This window comes from Macrobrachium nipponense, chromosome 3 (assembly GCF_015104395.2).
Source record: "Macrobrachium nipponense isolate FS-2020 chromosome 3, ASM1510439v2, whole genome shotgun sequence".
Taxonomy (NCBI): domain Eukaryota; kingdom Metazoa; phylum Arthropoda; class Malacostraca; order Decapoda; family Palaemonidae; genus Macrobrachium; species Macrobrachium nipponense.
In genome coordinates, this window is record NC_087202.1 from 74,851,193 (window position 1) to 74,868,692 (window position 17,500).

Consider the following 17,500-nt stretch of genomic DNA (forward strand, 5'->3'; position numbering starts at 1 on the left):
GCCGAATATTAACTTGGTACGAAATGGGCTTAAATTTGCTTGGTATGCTAGACAACAGCAAGAGGGACCCGAGGACCTCAGCTACAATAAACAGTTAATGTCTAATTCAACTTTTTGGATAATTAAAGAGCAAAAAACAGACCAAGAGAGAACTGTTGAGTATTTAGCGTTCTCTAAACTCCTATGAAGACAATTCCCAAAGACTGTGCTGCTACTTACGGCACTTCGTACGTTAGACCAATTTGGGAACTAAGACTTTTACAGGTTTTGGAGCTGAACATGAAGATTCGAACTCAATACTATAGTAGATTCACATAAGCCGTGCATCTGATATCTAGGCCAGTCCCTTAAGACGCTCCTGATTGGCTGTTGATAAGCCAATCACAAAGCTAGAAAGTCTCAGTCTCTCTCGAGAGTTCACATAGGCAGGATGCATGTTCCAGCTCTCCTGAGGAATACGTCTTTCAAAAGTAAACCTCATGAGAGGTTAAACATACATCCTGCCCATGTGAACTCTCTCGAGAGACTGAGAGTTTCCAGCCCTGTGATTGGCTTATCAACAGCCAATCAGGAGCGTCGTAAGGGACGGGGCTAGACATCTGATGCACGGGTGATGTGAATCTACTATAATACCGTAGTAATGAAATTTAAGGGAAATTATTCAAGTAAGATTCAATACTGTGTGTTTAGAGAGATTTAAGGCGTGATGATAACAAGCAATTTTTGAGACTATATTTTCTAAGAATATTCAGTGAAATCATGAAGTCAAAATAGCAAGATTAATCAATGGACTATAATGTTAACAAGTTAGATACTAAGACTGCAGTGAACATATAAATAAATAATGAGAAGTAAATATCATAAAGTTACTTAGATTTATGCGCCTTAATTGGAGAGACTTGAACTATTAATAAGCAGATGAAATAAACATTTCAACTTCAGCGAGATTTAAACGTTGTTAGGTTTACAAGATTTAGGATTGCGGTGTCAATTAAAACTTCGGTACATATTAAATCTAAACATCATGATGTCTGAGTCACTAGCGGGCCCCGGGTGGTTGGGGGGTGGGGGGCACATGGGCATGTGCCCATCCCCACGCAAAAAAGTCCATTAATGATATAATAATATTTTTAGAAAAAAAAATATAATACTAATCCTAGTGATATATACTATATATATATATATATATATATATATATCTAATATATATATATATATATAATATATATATATATATATATATATATATACACACACAATTTAACACTATAATTTTCGAGTGATATAGAAATTGTCATGTTAAAAAAACTTAATGCTATATCATAGGATTTCCTAAGAAGAGAATGTTGTGAGGCTTAGTAATTATAACGTTTAATAAAATCTGAATGTGGTCTTAATGAGATTTAATGTTAGACATTCAGTGAGCAAAAAAAATGTCAAGGTAATATACGTATGACCCTAAACGATATTACTAGAATGAGAATTAGACGCTAAATAATCTTCAAGATCATTTGAAATTCCGTAAGACTTGAAAACTGTAATGTACATTTAAAGTAACCCTTGTATTTGTTATATGAAAATTTCGACGTCGTGATTTACAAGGCTCCAGCGTCAATCAAATTTAGAAACTACGCCGCAAACATGACGTCAGTCAAACTGTAAATAAAAATTGAAAGCCTACGACGTCGATGAACCTCAAAAGGTATGAAGTCAGTGAGACTTCAACATTTTGGTCAGGGAGCTTTGGAATCTGTGAAGTAAGAGAGATTCAGAAACTTCATCGTCAAAGACGGCCTCAGAAACCATGACGTCAATGACATTTAGACGCTAGAAAACGACAGTTTTAGGTTAACAAAATGTTTATTATAAAGATCTGGAAACAACGACGTCAGAGAGAGAGAGAGAGAGAGAGAGAGAGAGAGAGAGAGAGAGAGAGAGAGATTCAGCTCGAAACTCGTAACTGAAAACCGCTGAAAACAGCCGACGACGATAACTTTCCCTGAGTGGGAAAGAGAGAAAGAAAGAGGCGAAAAAGACCTCCATTATGTTTACACGAGGAACTAAACTTTATTAGGAAAACTTTGTACACACCAGGCGGCGAGAAAAAGTGAAAAAAAAAAAGTCAAAATTACTCCACGGCTGGAAAACGCCGAGAAAGCAGGAGTGACAAGAGTCAATCTGATAAAGATTCATTTCAGCACAACAAAAATTCTGAAAAGGTCAGAGAAAATACGAGGTCTTTTGTTCAATAATAATAATAATAATACTGTAATTTATTTGTAAAAAAAACCGTCTTCCAGGTCTTCTGAGTAAGTAATCTTCTTATCCTTGTGAAAAATAAATTTCTGAAGGAATAAATTTTGTACAAATATTGAGTTTAATGAACAACCATCACAAGTTTTCCTAAAGAAGAACCAAAAATAAAAATGTCACTGTTCAGAGAGAGTGATGGAGAGAGAGAGAGAGAGAGAGAGAGAGAGAGAGAGAGAGTGGACAGCAGAAGTTTTCCAGACATTTAATCTTAGTTGGAAAGCTAAATTCACAAAGCCCACCAGAGCCTCCGTCACTGTCCTCAGCATACCCGTCGACCACCCCCACAAAATTATCGAGATTCATAGGGCAAAGTATTACACACGCACACACACACGCACACACACACATACATACATACATACATACATACATACACATATATATATAAATATATATATATAAAATATATATATATATATATATATATCTATATATATATATACATACATGAAACTACAAATATCCTGTAATATCCAATTCGCTCTACCTCGGAAGTAATATATATATAAATGTTAACTGGAGGGGATTTTTTTCAGTTAATAATACACTCGTCATCTCGTGGGATCGAACCAACGAATAGACAAGAACTCATAACTGCAGTGTCGCCTTAAACCACACGGCGTGTGGTTTGCAGTCCTGAGTTCTTGTCAATTCGTTGGTTCGATCCTACGAGACGACGAACGTATTATCAACTAAAAAAAATGCCCCTTCTGTTAACATATATGAAAATACATTATTTCAGAGGTAGAACGAATTGGATATTAAAGGACATTTGTAGTTTCATGCTTGTATATGAATAACAGTGATGTGATAAAATTCATTCATATATATATATATATATATATATATATATATATATATATATATATATATATATATATATATATATATATATATATATGTGTGTGTGTGTGTGTGTGTGTGTGTGTGTGTGTGTGTGTGTGTGTATAACTGAACCACGAAAGTTAGGAACGTGATAAATCCATAAATAAAGGTATAAGCCACGAGGGAAAATAAACAACGGAGTTTCCGCGAGATCTTTCGACGTTCAAACGTCCTTTACTTACCAGAGAATAAGTAAGGACGTTTGAACGTCGAAAGATCTCGCGGAAACTCCGTTGTTTATTTTCCCTCGTGGCTTGTACCTTTATATATATATATATATATATATATATATATATATATATATATATATATATATATATATATATATATATGTGTGTGTGTGTGTGTGTGTGTGTGTGTATATATATATATTTACTTACTCAAACATGACATTATTATGCTCTCAAAATATTAAGATAAAAATACTCGTCAATACGGAATTCACTTTCCCTGGGGTAAAACCTACACCCACAGGGAATTATATACAAGTCAATCTGCCCAGGCCAGGATTTAAACCTCTGGCTTTTATACTTGATATTGAGGTAGACAGCGGCCTTCCCAATAAGCCGTCAAGAGCGATCTATCTTCAGTGAATGGTGCTCGAAGCAACGGTATACGACATACCATCGCCAAATTATTACCAATATGATGATACTCATGCTTTAATAAAATATATATTGATTTCAGGATAAAAATTCTCGATTGGTCAGCGTGCAAGTAATTGACCCACATTGACGTTACTCAAAAACAGAGTAAGTATACATTCATTACACTTAGCATATCATAACGTACGAAAAATCACTATAAAAGGGAGGTTTTTACATGCACTAGCCATTGGCATGGGGAACCTAAAGCCCTGTACAAGCCCAGCCTAAAAGGTAACAAGATAAAATGGTAACGGAAACAAAGGGACACTTAGTATGACATAAATGTATTGGAAAATAAACTCAATATACATGCACGTGATTGATATATATATATATATATATATATATATATATATATATATATATATATATATATATATATATAATATATATATATATATATATATATATATAATGTATTTGCTTTACGTTCAATTGTATAGCAATAGTGAGTCATAACATCACAAAAGAAATAATCACTAAAGGATAGGAAAAGGGAATTGATCCAAACTTGGGAAGATAAGCGATATTCTGAAAATATTGTACAGTATATTGATTATTCAGCCAGTCTTTCAGATGTTTGTTTGCTGAAAAAGTGGTCCAAAAATCTAGTGAGAGAGAGAGAGAGAGAGATTAGCTTAATATTAGCAAAACTCATGGAAATGCTCGTACGTAACAAAACAAACCATCAATGATGTAACTGAATAAATTAAGGATTATCCAAAAACTTCGTCAGTTAACTCAAAAATCCCTGTACAGACTTTTCATTTACAAAATGTAATAATTCCCCAGCAAATAATTAGTATCCCATGCATTAATTGGTAAACCTGACAGCTGCTCTACGAGCAAGAGTCCGTGATGGCATAGAAGTATCCAGTCACCTTGCCACAGTATTCAGTGACTCAAGGTTAATATAACTGAGTCACTCGGACGATTATCTTGAAGTAAATCAAGAGTAGCGTAGGACCTTGGGAAGATAACTTCCACTGTATTAGGCTCCTCTTAAACTACGCAAATGATTTATCCAATGGTAGATCAAAATATAGAACATAACTAAAAGGACGATTTGAATGGCCAGCTGGGAACTTCGCTGAATTCTAAAAAAAAAAAAAAGGAAAAAAAGGAAGGTATAACTGTAAACATATATTCATCATATTGCAAAATTTTTCCTCTTCTTCCTTCTCTTCTCCTTTCATTATTTACTGTACCTGGTATACGTTGGACACCTGGCTAGAATAAATACGATCCAACTTTGGCAGGTCAAAGTCTGATCGTCCATAGCTCGTATTTCAGGCGAGGAAAAAAAAAATAATGGATCGCAAGTCGAAATTCTAAATTCTGCCTCGCGATCGTCTTACGCGCCACTGAATGGTTGAGGGACTCCATTCAAAGTTGAGACTTGACCGCGGAAGAGCTCCCTAAATAAATTTTCACGAGGAAGGCTTCTTCTGGCGGCTCATACAACGATACATCTAGAAGTTAACAAACGAAGGGGACGAATGATATTGATATTGTGGTCCTAGGCATGATTCGCTGGACGAAGAAGCTGCGCAGACTGCGTCTATTTTTGAGTTCCGGTTATTGCTGGATATTCCATGAAATTCAGTGGAGGAAAGTGGGATGTGCAGCAAGGAAAAGACTGAGCAAATCAGTGATGCCAACCCCTCTAACTCTACAGGAGTCGAGAAATTACCCTACACAACTGAAAATGACCCAACATTCGGCGGCTATGGTAATAAAGAAATATCTAGATTATGTTTATAAGTAATATCATGAATACTAATAAGCATACTGTTCTAAAACTACATTGTTACAATTACCCTACGCGTAGGGCAATTACCCTACAGTTGGCAACACTGGATCAAATTTTGAGATGGACCAGAAACCGAATTTCTCTTCCTCGTTTCTTTTTAGGGAAGGCGTCAGTCTGTTCCCCTCACAACTCTCTCCGTCTGCAGCCAAGACTTCAGTGTTCTCTCTCTCTCTCTCTCTCTCTCTCTCTCTCTCTCTCTCTCTCTCTCTCTCTCTCTACTTAACGTTTATAAACCCAGACTGCTTCTAATATTCCACTTTTTTTCTTTCTCTCGTTTTAAGCTGTCCTTTTCAACAAAGCCGCCCGGACGGGTCACCACAGTATTACGTGGAAATTTCAATGAAAAATAACCATAGTAAACCGCGGGCGTTAATTCATTTTCTGGTTTCAATAGTCTTGGCAACTGCATGAAAACAGTTACGAGCATTTGTGTCGCGCAAAGCTCAGCGACCCGTGCCAAATCGGATTTGGGATACGCTCCCTGAGAAGGCCGAAAGATTTGGGAAAAATGGATTCAAGCTGATTAAGGAGATTTCTATCAAAACAATAACTGCTGAAGATTATGCTGACGGGGAAAAACGTACTTCACACTTTGTGGCTGTACCACCGACAGAGAGAGATGATCACATTTTTTATAACAACATCAGGACCATCGCATGCAAATGAGACAATGAATGAACCGCTTACTTAAGAGACTTTCGGAGGTTCGGGTATCAGTGGGACCCATTAACGTTCACAACTTAAGATTCTAAAGTTTGTTTCAGGTTTGCAGGCATTTTATTCCGGACTGAGATTGTTAGTCCACAGAAAAAAACAACTGACAGTACGAGAAGTACTTCATCATGCACCAATTCAGGACGAACAGTAGGAAGACGAATGATGGAACAATTAACGTCTTGGAAACAAGCGATAGAGACGCCCCCCACCAACACCCCCAATGAAAAACACGTGCTGGCATTGGGAAATAGACCGAAGGGCAAAAACATTGGACTCGCGTAAAATTCTGTCGTCCCTCCCGTATGAATTCGATTTCCTGGGATATTGCCGTGACCGAAGCTTTTCCTTTATCGGCGTGGAAACTAAAAAAAAAATAAACATACATCCACGCTGACAGCTTCGTATGAATAAATAAATAAAATACATATCTCTCTATTTGAATTAACAAATAAAATACAACCGGGCTCAAAGGACACCCGAACGAGCGCTCAAAGATCCATGTTTTCCTTTGCAAGAATTTCATTTACTTTTCCCGCCCTCCCCCCCCCCCTCTCTCTCTCTCTCTCTCTCTCTCTCTCTCTCTCTCTCTCTCTCTCTCTCTCTCTCAGTACACCACTTGGATAGATTCTCTTTGGCACAGTCTCTTTCTCTCTTCACATGTTTGGCAAGATTTTGTCTCTCTCTTAATATACTGTTAGAATTTCTCTCTCTCTCTCTCTCTCTCTCTCTCTCTCTCTCTCTCTCTCTCTCTTGCACAAAAGAATTGCAAATGCCGGGACCCCATTCTGTGTCTGCGAACAGTCAATTTATTCGTTGCATTGCCTATCAAAGCAAAAGGTAATTCGATGGAAATTTATGAAGCTTTTAGAAGATAAATTCTTTCAAGTAAAATCTCGCAGTCGGATGAAACGTTTTTTTTTCCAGTTTTTTTTTTTCTCGCTGGAGGTATCAGACCGAGTAAAGAAATAAACATATGCAACCTACATAGAGCTGTCGCTTTCATATATGTCAATGCTTAACAGAGCATTGAATATCTTACATTTTGGCATGCGAGCATAACTATTATCTCATAAATAAACAGACATTTGCACGCATATACTACTGAATATGTGTAATATATATAAACATATATATCAATCATATATAAAAACAGCTGCCATACAACTATTTACCCACAACCTGGCCATTACCACTGCCTCTGAACCAATCCTTATGCAGGCTTGAATCAGTTCCTTCGCCTCATCGCAAATTTTAAACTAGTGATAAAGAATCTTGCATATGTTCAAAGAAAACTCATGATAACACGAGTCAATAAAATGGGAAAGTAAATCCACAGTAGTATGCCAGTTTCTTTTTTAAAATATATACAGCAGAAAGCTTTCGATGGCCTTACAAAATCAGACAGGCATACTACTGTGGAGTTATTTACCCGAATGCATATTTGTTGTTATTATTATCATTATTATTATTATTATTTTGGGAGAACATAGACCTTCTTTTAAACAAGTCTTCTTAAAAAGGATAGCTGCATCAGTTTGTATAGTCTTCTCTATTGATAAGGAAAATAGCGAAGACTATACAAAATTAATGGCGCTGATGCAGCAATCCCTTTTTAATAATACTTATTATTATTATTATTATTATTTTATTATTATTATTATTATTATTATTATTATTATTATTATTATGCTTCAGTGAAACAGCTAAGGAGGCCCTTTATTTTGCTAACAGTCGAACAGATTGCCCACATAATAAATGATACCCGAACAAAGGACAATTAAGGCAAAATTACCTAAAAGCGAAATTATCTTAAACAGCTAATACATAAAGAAAATAAGACCTGTAAAATCCACATTTTGAAATGTGGATTTTATAGGGCTTATTTTATTTACGTATCAAGTGGTTTTATACAGGACTTATTTCATTCATGTATGATCTATTTAAAATAATTTTCATTTATTTCTTCTTTGCTCATTTATTATGGTTTTTATTACGTAGGCTATCTATTCGACTGCGGGCAAAATAAAGGGTATGTTGAGTGGGTCCAAGAGCACTTCATTATATAATAATAGTATTATATAATAATAGTAATAACATGTCGTCTCTATTTTTCGCTATGTAACGAACCACCAAGCGTTCTTGTCCCGAATTACATCAACGCATTAACTCTAATAATGCAAGACCCGTTAAATACTATAGTAGATTCACATCAACCGTGCATTTGAAGTCTAGGCTAGTCCCATACGACGCCTCTGATTGGCTGTTGATAAGCCAGTGATAGGGCTGGAAATTCTCAGTCTCGAGAGAGATTCACATAGGCAGGATGTACGTACCACCTTTCCTGAAAGACGTATGTTTTAGATGAGATGGAACATACATCTTGCCTATGTGAACTCTCTCGAGAGACTGAGAGTTTCCAGCCCTGTCACTGGCTTATCAACAGCCAATCAGGAGCGTCGTAAGGGACTGGACTAGACATCAAATGCACGGCTGATGTGAATCTACTTTATAGTAAGTTTTTCAATGTACCAGCAACTAAACTGCAGACTCGTGGCCTAGAGGTAAAACTGAGCTCGGACATTAAAAAGGGATGTTAAGAAGTCTTCATACACAAAAAGTATTTGCTTTATTAAAGGCTTCGTCCGATTCATCTACGACCGGAAGTGGGTAGCAGAAAACAGGCGGTCGCGGTGACTGTAATTTTTTTTGGGAGGAGGAGAGAGAGCGAGAGAGAGACGAGGAGAGAGAGAGAAGAGAGAGAGAGACGAGAGAGAGAGACGGAGAAGAGAGATGAGAGGAAGAGAGAGATGAGAGAGAGTGTGAGGGGTCACATACCTTCGATTAGGACTTTATTTGATCTTCGAAGATTTTTAATACGACAATCGCACGCCCACTGGCGACTACTTAGCGATGTTTATTTATTTATTTTTTTCTTTAGAGAGAGAGAGAGAGAGAGAGAGAGAGAGAGAGAGAGAGAGAGAGAGAGAGAGTGGTAGTCACATATTTCGATAGGTCTCCCTATCTTCCAAGACTTTTAATAAGACTATCGCACGCCCACCGGTGACTACTTACGATTTGTCTAGCAATTTTTCGTTAAGAAGTCTCACTGACACCACACTTTCATACGCCTAGTCATACACAGTCGAGCGATTCTCATGTGACCGTCAAGACACCTATGTGTGGCCGACCCAGGACCTCTGGTAAATTAGGGAAACGTGTTAGACCATCGATCAACTCTCGCATATTGATCCACCACCACCGATTAAGGTGCAATTGACTATAACGTATGAGTTAACCACGACTGAACCAGCAGTACCCAGGATTATTTACTTTTCACTTATTTATATATTTTTCGCAGGATCGAAACATCCTCCCCCTCCTGCTCCTCCTCCGTGAGTCTGTGACCGCCAGCGATCGCAAATGACCTCGCGTGCGTCTAACGAACGAGTGGCGTGACCAACAAGTGACCGCCAATGACAGCCTGCGACTCGGTAACGATTTTTGGCGACTTCGAACGATTTCCGAAGGCATCTTGCCTTATTCTGTTTCTATTGCTTGTTGGGATTGGGCATGGAATGAATGCAATACGTATGTGATATATATATATATATATATATATATATATATATATATATATATATATATATATATATAATGTATGTATATGTAATGTATATATTACGTATATAAAGTAAATGCTTGATAGAGCAGGTTCTGGTTTTTTCCGTTTGTTCATTGTCATATTCTTCGCTCAATTTTATTTTAGTTTTAGACTAGTTTTGGTATGATTTTCATTTTATCTTATATTCAACGAAAATTTTTTTTGTGCAATGTTTAATTCATTTTCACTATAGCGGAACTAGTCTTGTCATTATCCTAAGAAAAGTGGCATTAGGTTCCAGTAGAAGTAAGAATTATTCTAATATTACCAAAATACATTGAATAAAACAAAAATAAATATCAAAGTAAACCCCCAGTCAAAAACTGAATAAAGTAGCGTCAAGAATATGACACTGAACAAAACAAAAAACATCAGAAACTAAAAAAAAAATCTACGCTACCAGACTATTCATCGAGTTGCTCCACACTTCAAAGAGAACGGCCTACTCTTTTTTTTCTAACCTTATCAGGAGTGGGAATTACCATAATCAACAATATCGCGTTAGTTATGCTAATTCACAAATGAACTAAGTGGATTCGAGCCGGAAAATAAATAAGGGAAAAAAAGTGTGAATGGAAGACTTCAAAGCGTTATGCAAATCGCTTACACTTCTTAGGTAGTTAGTTAGTCAGCCTCTTGGACGGGTATTCCCCACCTGGGTCGAGGGACGCACTCGCCTGTTTTTATACTTCTCTCCCTATATCTCTTATTATTATATATATATATATATATATATATATATATATATATATATATATATATATATATATATATATATATATATATATATATATATATATGGTCCACTCCTTTCTAAGGTGAAAAAGGCCTATAAAGCAAACATGTATGTGGTACGTCAGCAAATGTTTCTTAAAACATACAAACACACACACATTATATATATATATATATATATATATATATATATATATATATATATATATATATATATATATATATATATATACGTGTGTGTGTGTGTGTTTGTATGTGTTAAGAAACATTTGCTGACAAACCACATACATGTTTGTTTTATACGCCTTTTTCACCTTTGAAAGGAGTGGACTATATATATATATATATATATATATATATATATATATATATATATATATATATATATATATATTAGTAAATATAAAACACAATAACATGATTACACATGAAACAACAAATACAAAACACAACATGATTAATCACGAGACAACAAATATGAAACACAATAGGACAGAAACCATTCTATATTCACTATGTCCCGCATTAAATCTACGGCTTTTTTTTACTTGTTTCTATTAAAAAGAAAGTAAAGTTTATATAAACAAACTTTCAGTGGGTTAACGGCAAACTACAAAGAAAAGCACAATTCCATTAATAAAAACCACCTTTTTCATGGCAGCCACTCGAACTCAAGAAGGCGACATTGAAACCATAAATGCTGATGAGATGTCTTCGTTATACAATAGCCCGGGATCGTGAATGTCAAGCAACTGGTGATTCTTTCACATAACGACCTCCTCCCAAAAATGTCACAGAATGTGTCGAAAATTTAAAGATTTTTCTGATGACACAACGATTCTGGAATATCGTTTCTACAACAACCTACAAAAGCCCACGAACAACCTGGACCTCAGAATGGTTTTTTAAAACACACAGAAGCGTTCCAAGCATGGCCTTAATATACTAAGCGTTAAGGTAAGTCTAACTGGACCAGAAAACCAACGTCATACGAGCGAAAGATTTATTCTTGTAATGCGCCATCTTAGAACCCTTAATCGCACTAGACTAATCCTCACCCAACTCTCCTTACTCATTCCTACTAATCACACACTGCCTTTTGCAGGATTATCTATCGCTGTGTGGCCCTTCATGTTATTTCCTTATCAAGATTGGGCCAACATTTCCTCTTCTCTGGTACAGTAGTCATAGCTCTTCATACTTGTATTCTATTTTCTTTTTTTAGTGATCAAATAAATACACAGACTAGACTATTCTTATAGTAAGTTATTCAATATGGGGTTTGGTATATCCCCTATATAGAAACAACTTAATAAAACCTCATTTCCCAGTTTAAAACGATGCGGAATTCTTGGAATGACCAAGCACGACGTCCGACGCAATCCTATCTCACAACTAAAAGTGAAATGTCCATTAATCTAAGCGATTATTTTTTTCCTTCAAAATATTCAAATTGCAAAAAAATAAATAAATAAAATAAATAAGTAAATAAATAAATAAAAACTATTTACTAGATGTAATCGCAGGTGATCCATAAACTGAATGGAAAGACCTTACAAATCGAGAACAGTTATCATTTGCTTAGACTGAAGTTTTCAAGGGATGTTTTTGTCTAAAATCAATACAAGAAATTTCGGACTAAATTGGCCATGGCCACCTGTGACATATTACAGGTTCGGTTTTAAAAATTTGGTTTTTACAGATATTACAGTTTACACTGGGAGACCTTTCAGCATGAAATTAGAATAAAAAAATGAATACTTAAATTATAACAACAAAATACACATAACTGACTATACTCTGTTTTTTTTCATCTGTCCATCTGCCTGTGGGGTTTTTGTATGGCAACACTGCGTCCCGGGCTTTAGATAGATACATTCAGCTTACATTCAACGATTATAATAAAATCATATTTCGAATATTAACGGTGCAATTCGCATAAAGTAAATTATTAAAACACTTTTCAGTTGGAAATGTACACCCAGATATCCTTTTATTTATCTAAAACTTACAAATAGCGTAACTATCTAAAGCCCGGGATGCAGTGTTACCATACAAAAACACCACAGGCGGATGGACAGATGAAAAAAAAAAACAGAGTATAGTACAATCTTGGAAATCCTCATAAGTTACAAAATACCAACAAAAAACATAACAAGGTATGATCCGACCTTCAGCTTAAGTGGGACGCGTGCAAGATTTTCCCCTCACGCTCAAGTTGTAGTTAATACTCGTACTCAGTACTACTCATACTAACAACAAGAAAATTAAACTCGTTCACATAGTCTCAGTTATAAGTGGAAACATAAAAAAATTAAACAGAAACATAGCCTCTAAGTTCAGCACACCAAATAATTTAAATAGGTGCTAAAATCTACCGTCAAATAGCGCCTTGTTTCACCAACAAAAATTGAAGTATAGACGCTACATTTTATTAAAAATAATTTTTCTGTAGTTTAAAATGAACATTTATTTTCATACATGTTCAACGTATTTAACAAATCATAAATAAGATTCCTGTATTTTGAACTCAACGCGAAATACCTTTTTCAGACCCTCATAGGTTGTTCCATAAGACCTTTCCTACCGCCCAAGCAAGAACAACAACAGCAAGAAGAACAACAACAAAGTAGTTTGTAGGCTTACTCCACGAGTAAGCGAAACAACAATGTAAATGAATACTCACGTTTGACAAGCAAGAACTCTCTGAATTCCTCTTGGTTGTAGAATACCGGCGGACAGGGCAGGGAGGGGCCAAAGAGCGGGACCGTTTCTTCCGAATAAATCTGGAGTCGGTAGGCTTCTTCGTCGGTCAGGTAAGATACCAGAGCAAAGATGTCTGCAGGGTCATGGTCAAGGAAACTTTCACATAAAAATAATTTTTTTTCAAATATGGCATCGTTTAGTGGATTATATTATGTATGCATACCTTAACCCTAGTCTATAAACGCACAAATGTGGCGGTCCGGTCATCTCATAAACTTAATTGGCTTTTCTTGACTATTAAACAAGCGAGGTATAAGTATTTGGTATATATATATATATATATATATATATATATATATATATATATATATATATATATATATATATATATACACATCACAGAGAAACTACACACCAATATAACTGAAAATGATACACTAACACTCGCCCCCTCGACAAAGGCGACCTAACTATGAGGCCTCTGCTACAACCAATAAAGCCAAGAATTTTTTTTTTTTTTTTTTTTTAACCCTTCCGAAGTTCCATTACTAAGCACCAAGGCGCTTCTCACTTATAGATGGCTCCGCAACTGTTATTATTCTAAATTAGTTTACCAAGAACGCCGAGTTACACTTCTCGACATCCATAGAGCGCGCCCAAAGGATCTGTTCTTACCTGAAAAGGGGAGGTTAAATTGGAGCAAAGTGAAGTTAGAGAAGTTCTACAGGTTAAGTAGGAGGCGACCAAAAGGGAAACATGTGACAACTTAAATGGCAAAATGCAACGTAGATAATGGTCAAAAGGGTCGCTAGCAAGACACTTTAGTGTCTATAGAAGACTTTGGTTTGATTTGATTTTATAGATTTTAAGCATAATGCCAAGCATTGGGGCAACTTAGGCCATTCAGCGCTGAATCGGAAATTGACAGCGAAAAGGTTTGAAAGGTGCAACAGAAGGAAAGCCTCGCTTTTGTACTACGAATCAATAGTTAGGAGAGGGTGGAAAGTAAGATGGAAGAAAGATGATATGAGAGGAAGTACAGTAAAAGGAATGAAAGTAGTTGCAGCTAGGGGCAAAAGGGACGCTGCAAAGAACCTCAGGTAATGCCTTCAATGCACCGCATGAGGTGCATTGACGGTATTAACCCCTTACGGGCAGAACACTGCGGAAGCCAAGTTGTAACTTGAGGTAGTGTCATACGAGCCCTTGATCCGGTGTCTCTGGCATCGAGCAGCTCATATTACAAAAATACTCGTGAATGGAAGCTAAAATGAAGCCAGGAGGGCGTTGGCGGCTTCAATAATGGGTAATAAATGCAGTATTTGTAACTGACTACAGCGTCCATATTTTAAAAGCGGACTAATTTTGCTTTCTGCTATTCCTGTGGCCTCTTGTGTAATCTGTCTAATGTTGTTCAGGCGTGGATTTAATTCAACTTTGTTAGTAGTTAACAAAATCTGTTTTCTAGGACTTTTACTAAATATGCAACGGCTTCACGTGGATTTTCTTTCAATAAATTCATATATCTTTAGTAAACTAATTCAAGTTTTCCAATAATAAACAAAATTTGTTTTCTATGACTTACAAAATATGCAACGGCTTATCGTGAATTTTCTTTAAATACATTCATATATTTCTGGTAAACTATAAATTACATACAAGGCGCTTGAACTCACTAGAACGCATGATGAATTTACTTACATGTACAGGGACAAAATGAAGCACAAGGAAAAAAAATATATTTCAGAAGTATATAAAACGTACCGGAAAGATTAATCAACCTCAGTTTAACAGCATAAGCATGAATCCACATGCATAAAAATTTTGTTATGGAGCACCAACATCTGTACCCAAATATTTTTGCTCTCAGGTGCAAATATTTTTCAATCGTCTGTAAACTTTTCACTGGCATTCTATCCTGTATAGTGTAAATTTCTACCAATATATTAGCCCTCTTAAAAATGTCTTAAAAATAAAAGCCTAACCAGTGAGGGTTTATATCCTGTTTCATTGAACCTTGTGGTAATATATATATATAATATATATATATATATATATATATATATATATATATATATTATATATATATATATTCTGTTAAAACAGGATAAGTCTCAAGTATAAAGGGCCCATTAAAACACTCTGGTTTAAAGCTAAGGATTATATTTCGGTGGGCTTCCTCCCACCCTTACCAAGTAGTGATTCAGTACTTGATAAGGGTGGGAGTCAGTCCACCGAAATATAGGCCTTATTTTTGAACCAGAGTGTTTTAATGGGCCTTTTATACTTGAGATATATATATATATATATATATATATATATATATATATATATATAATATATTATAAATCAAGGTTTTTCGTAACTCTAAACAAGATTATAAAAATACAAATAACCTGTGTGTGTGTGTGTGTGTGAGAGAGAGAGAGAGAGAGAGAGAGAGAGAGAGAGAGAGAGAAACATTTCTAATTTATGCGAGATCAAAGGTATTGATTCCGCTTCTTCTTCCATTATATCATTAAGGGAATTTGCTTTTAATTTCGCGAGAGACTAGTTCACAAAATGGGGGTAATTAGAAAGTTGAGATCCTTGGGAGGTCAAAGAAAGATTCCGAACAAGGAAAAAGTTGGCTGAGGGAGGGTAGTCAACGAGGTGGAGGGGGACTGAGGGTGGCCAGGAGGAGGAGGAGGAGGAGGAGGAAGGGGAGGAGGAGGAGGAGGAGGAGGAGGAGGAGGAGGAAATACCTCTAGGACTAGGAGCCGTAAAACAGTCCAGAGTGGCACTTTCAAAGATGGCGGCAGAGTAGGCGGTGCTTTCAACAATGAGAGCATATCATTGCATTTTCACGGGGAAGGGGAAGTAACCCAGAGGGAGGTGGCCCACCCGAATCAATCTCAATCACTGCAAGACAGATGTACGCAAGGAACGTCTCTGTTTAAAGAGCAGACAATTCTCTCTCTAAAATAAAAAGAGGCAGATTAAATTACTCAGAAAACACATCCTAGGCGCTCTCAAATGCCGTCATCATTCAACGACTTTTTTTTTTTACGTCATTTTTATCCTTTCACGGGGTTCGGTGTCTGAGAGTTTTTTCCCCGTCTTCTTTTCTCTCTCTGGCACTTTTCATCCTGAATAAATCTCTCTCTAATCCAAGTTCTCCCAAACACTACATCCCAACCTTCACTTCCCGAAGTGACTGGTCTTTCTTTCCTTCTCACCACTACCCTAAGTTATCTCTAATTTCCAGTCTTGGGGCACGACGTCTCTCTGCCATTTCCTTATTTGCTGTACGATGCCTGCACACTCGGCTAACCGTGAATTTTATGAAGTTCGTACGCTTTCCTTAACTTTTACGAAACTTAGAAGTAATGATTTTACCCATTGATAGACTAACATGTTTTTTATATTTGACTTTACATCAATGATCTAAAGTGCGTGGCTGAATAATCGGTAAATAAAATGCAACCAAATATACGTGAGAAACAATACAGAAGGCTGCAACAACAACAAACAGAAAAAAAAAAAATGAGAGAGAAAGAGAGAGAATAAGAGGATTGGTTTGACAAGAGTACTGAATCAAGAATTAAAGAACACCAAATAGAGAGGATGAATCAAAGCCGAACAAAGGATAAAGAAAACAATCATACAAGTCACTGTTATAATAGAATAGTGGAAGAGAAAGCGGGAGAGGAAAAAAAAATAAAGACTTATGAATAATTTCAGCCCGGAGAGCAGAGGATTACCTAGTCGAGGCCCTCCAGTCTTGATGGAATATATTTTGACGGAGCAACGAACAATAACGTCTGGAGAGTTTTATATCTTATTTACATTCCCTCTTCCCTTTGGCTGTAGCCCCCGTCGGTCGACTAACACCTAGTACATAATTTACTGCTTAGATTGACAGAGGCACATTCACATTTGGAGAAAGACACCATTCGTCCTTCGTCGACAGATACGAGAGTCTAGTTATGAGGTAGAAGAGGTAGACAAGCTACCACTCAGCTGTCAGGCCATAGAGAGAGA

At 36.3% G+C, this 17,500-nt stretch overlaps 1 protein-coding gene across 1 annotated transcript in view; it reads right to left on the reverse strand.

Annotated features, from left to right (window-relative positions):
* LOC135221821 (GTPase-activating Rap/Ran-GAP domain-like protein 3) overlaps nucleotides 1–17,500 on the reverse strand; it is a 967,251-nt gene that overhangs the window by 127,205 nt on the left and 822,546 nt on the right. The window contains 1 exon segment of the mRNA XM_064259719.1: nucleotides 13,458–13,610. Within this exon segment, the coding sequence (XP_064115789.1) occupies nucleotides 13,458–13,610 (153 nt within the window).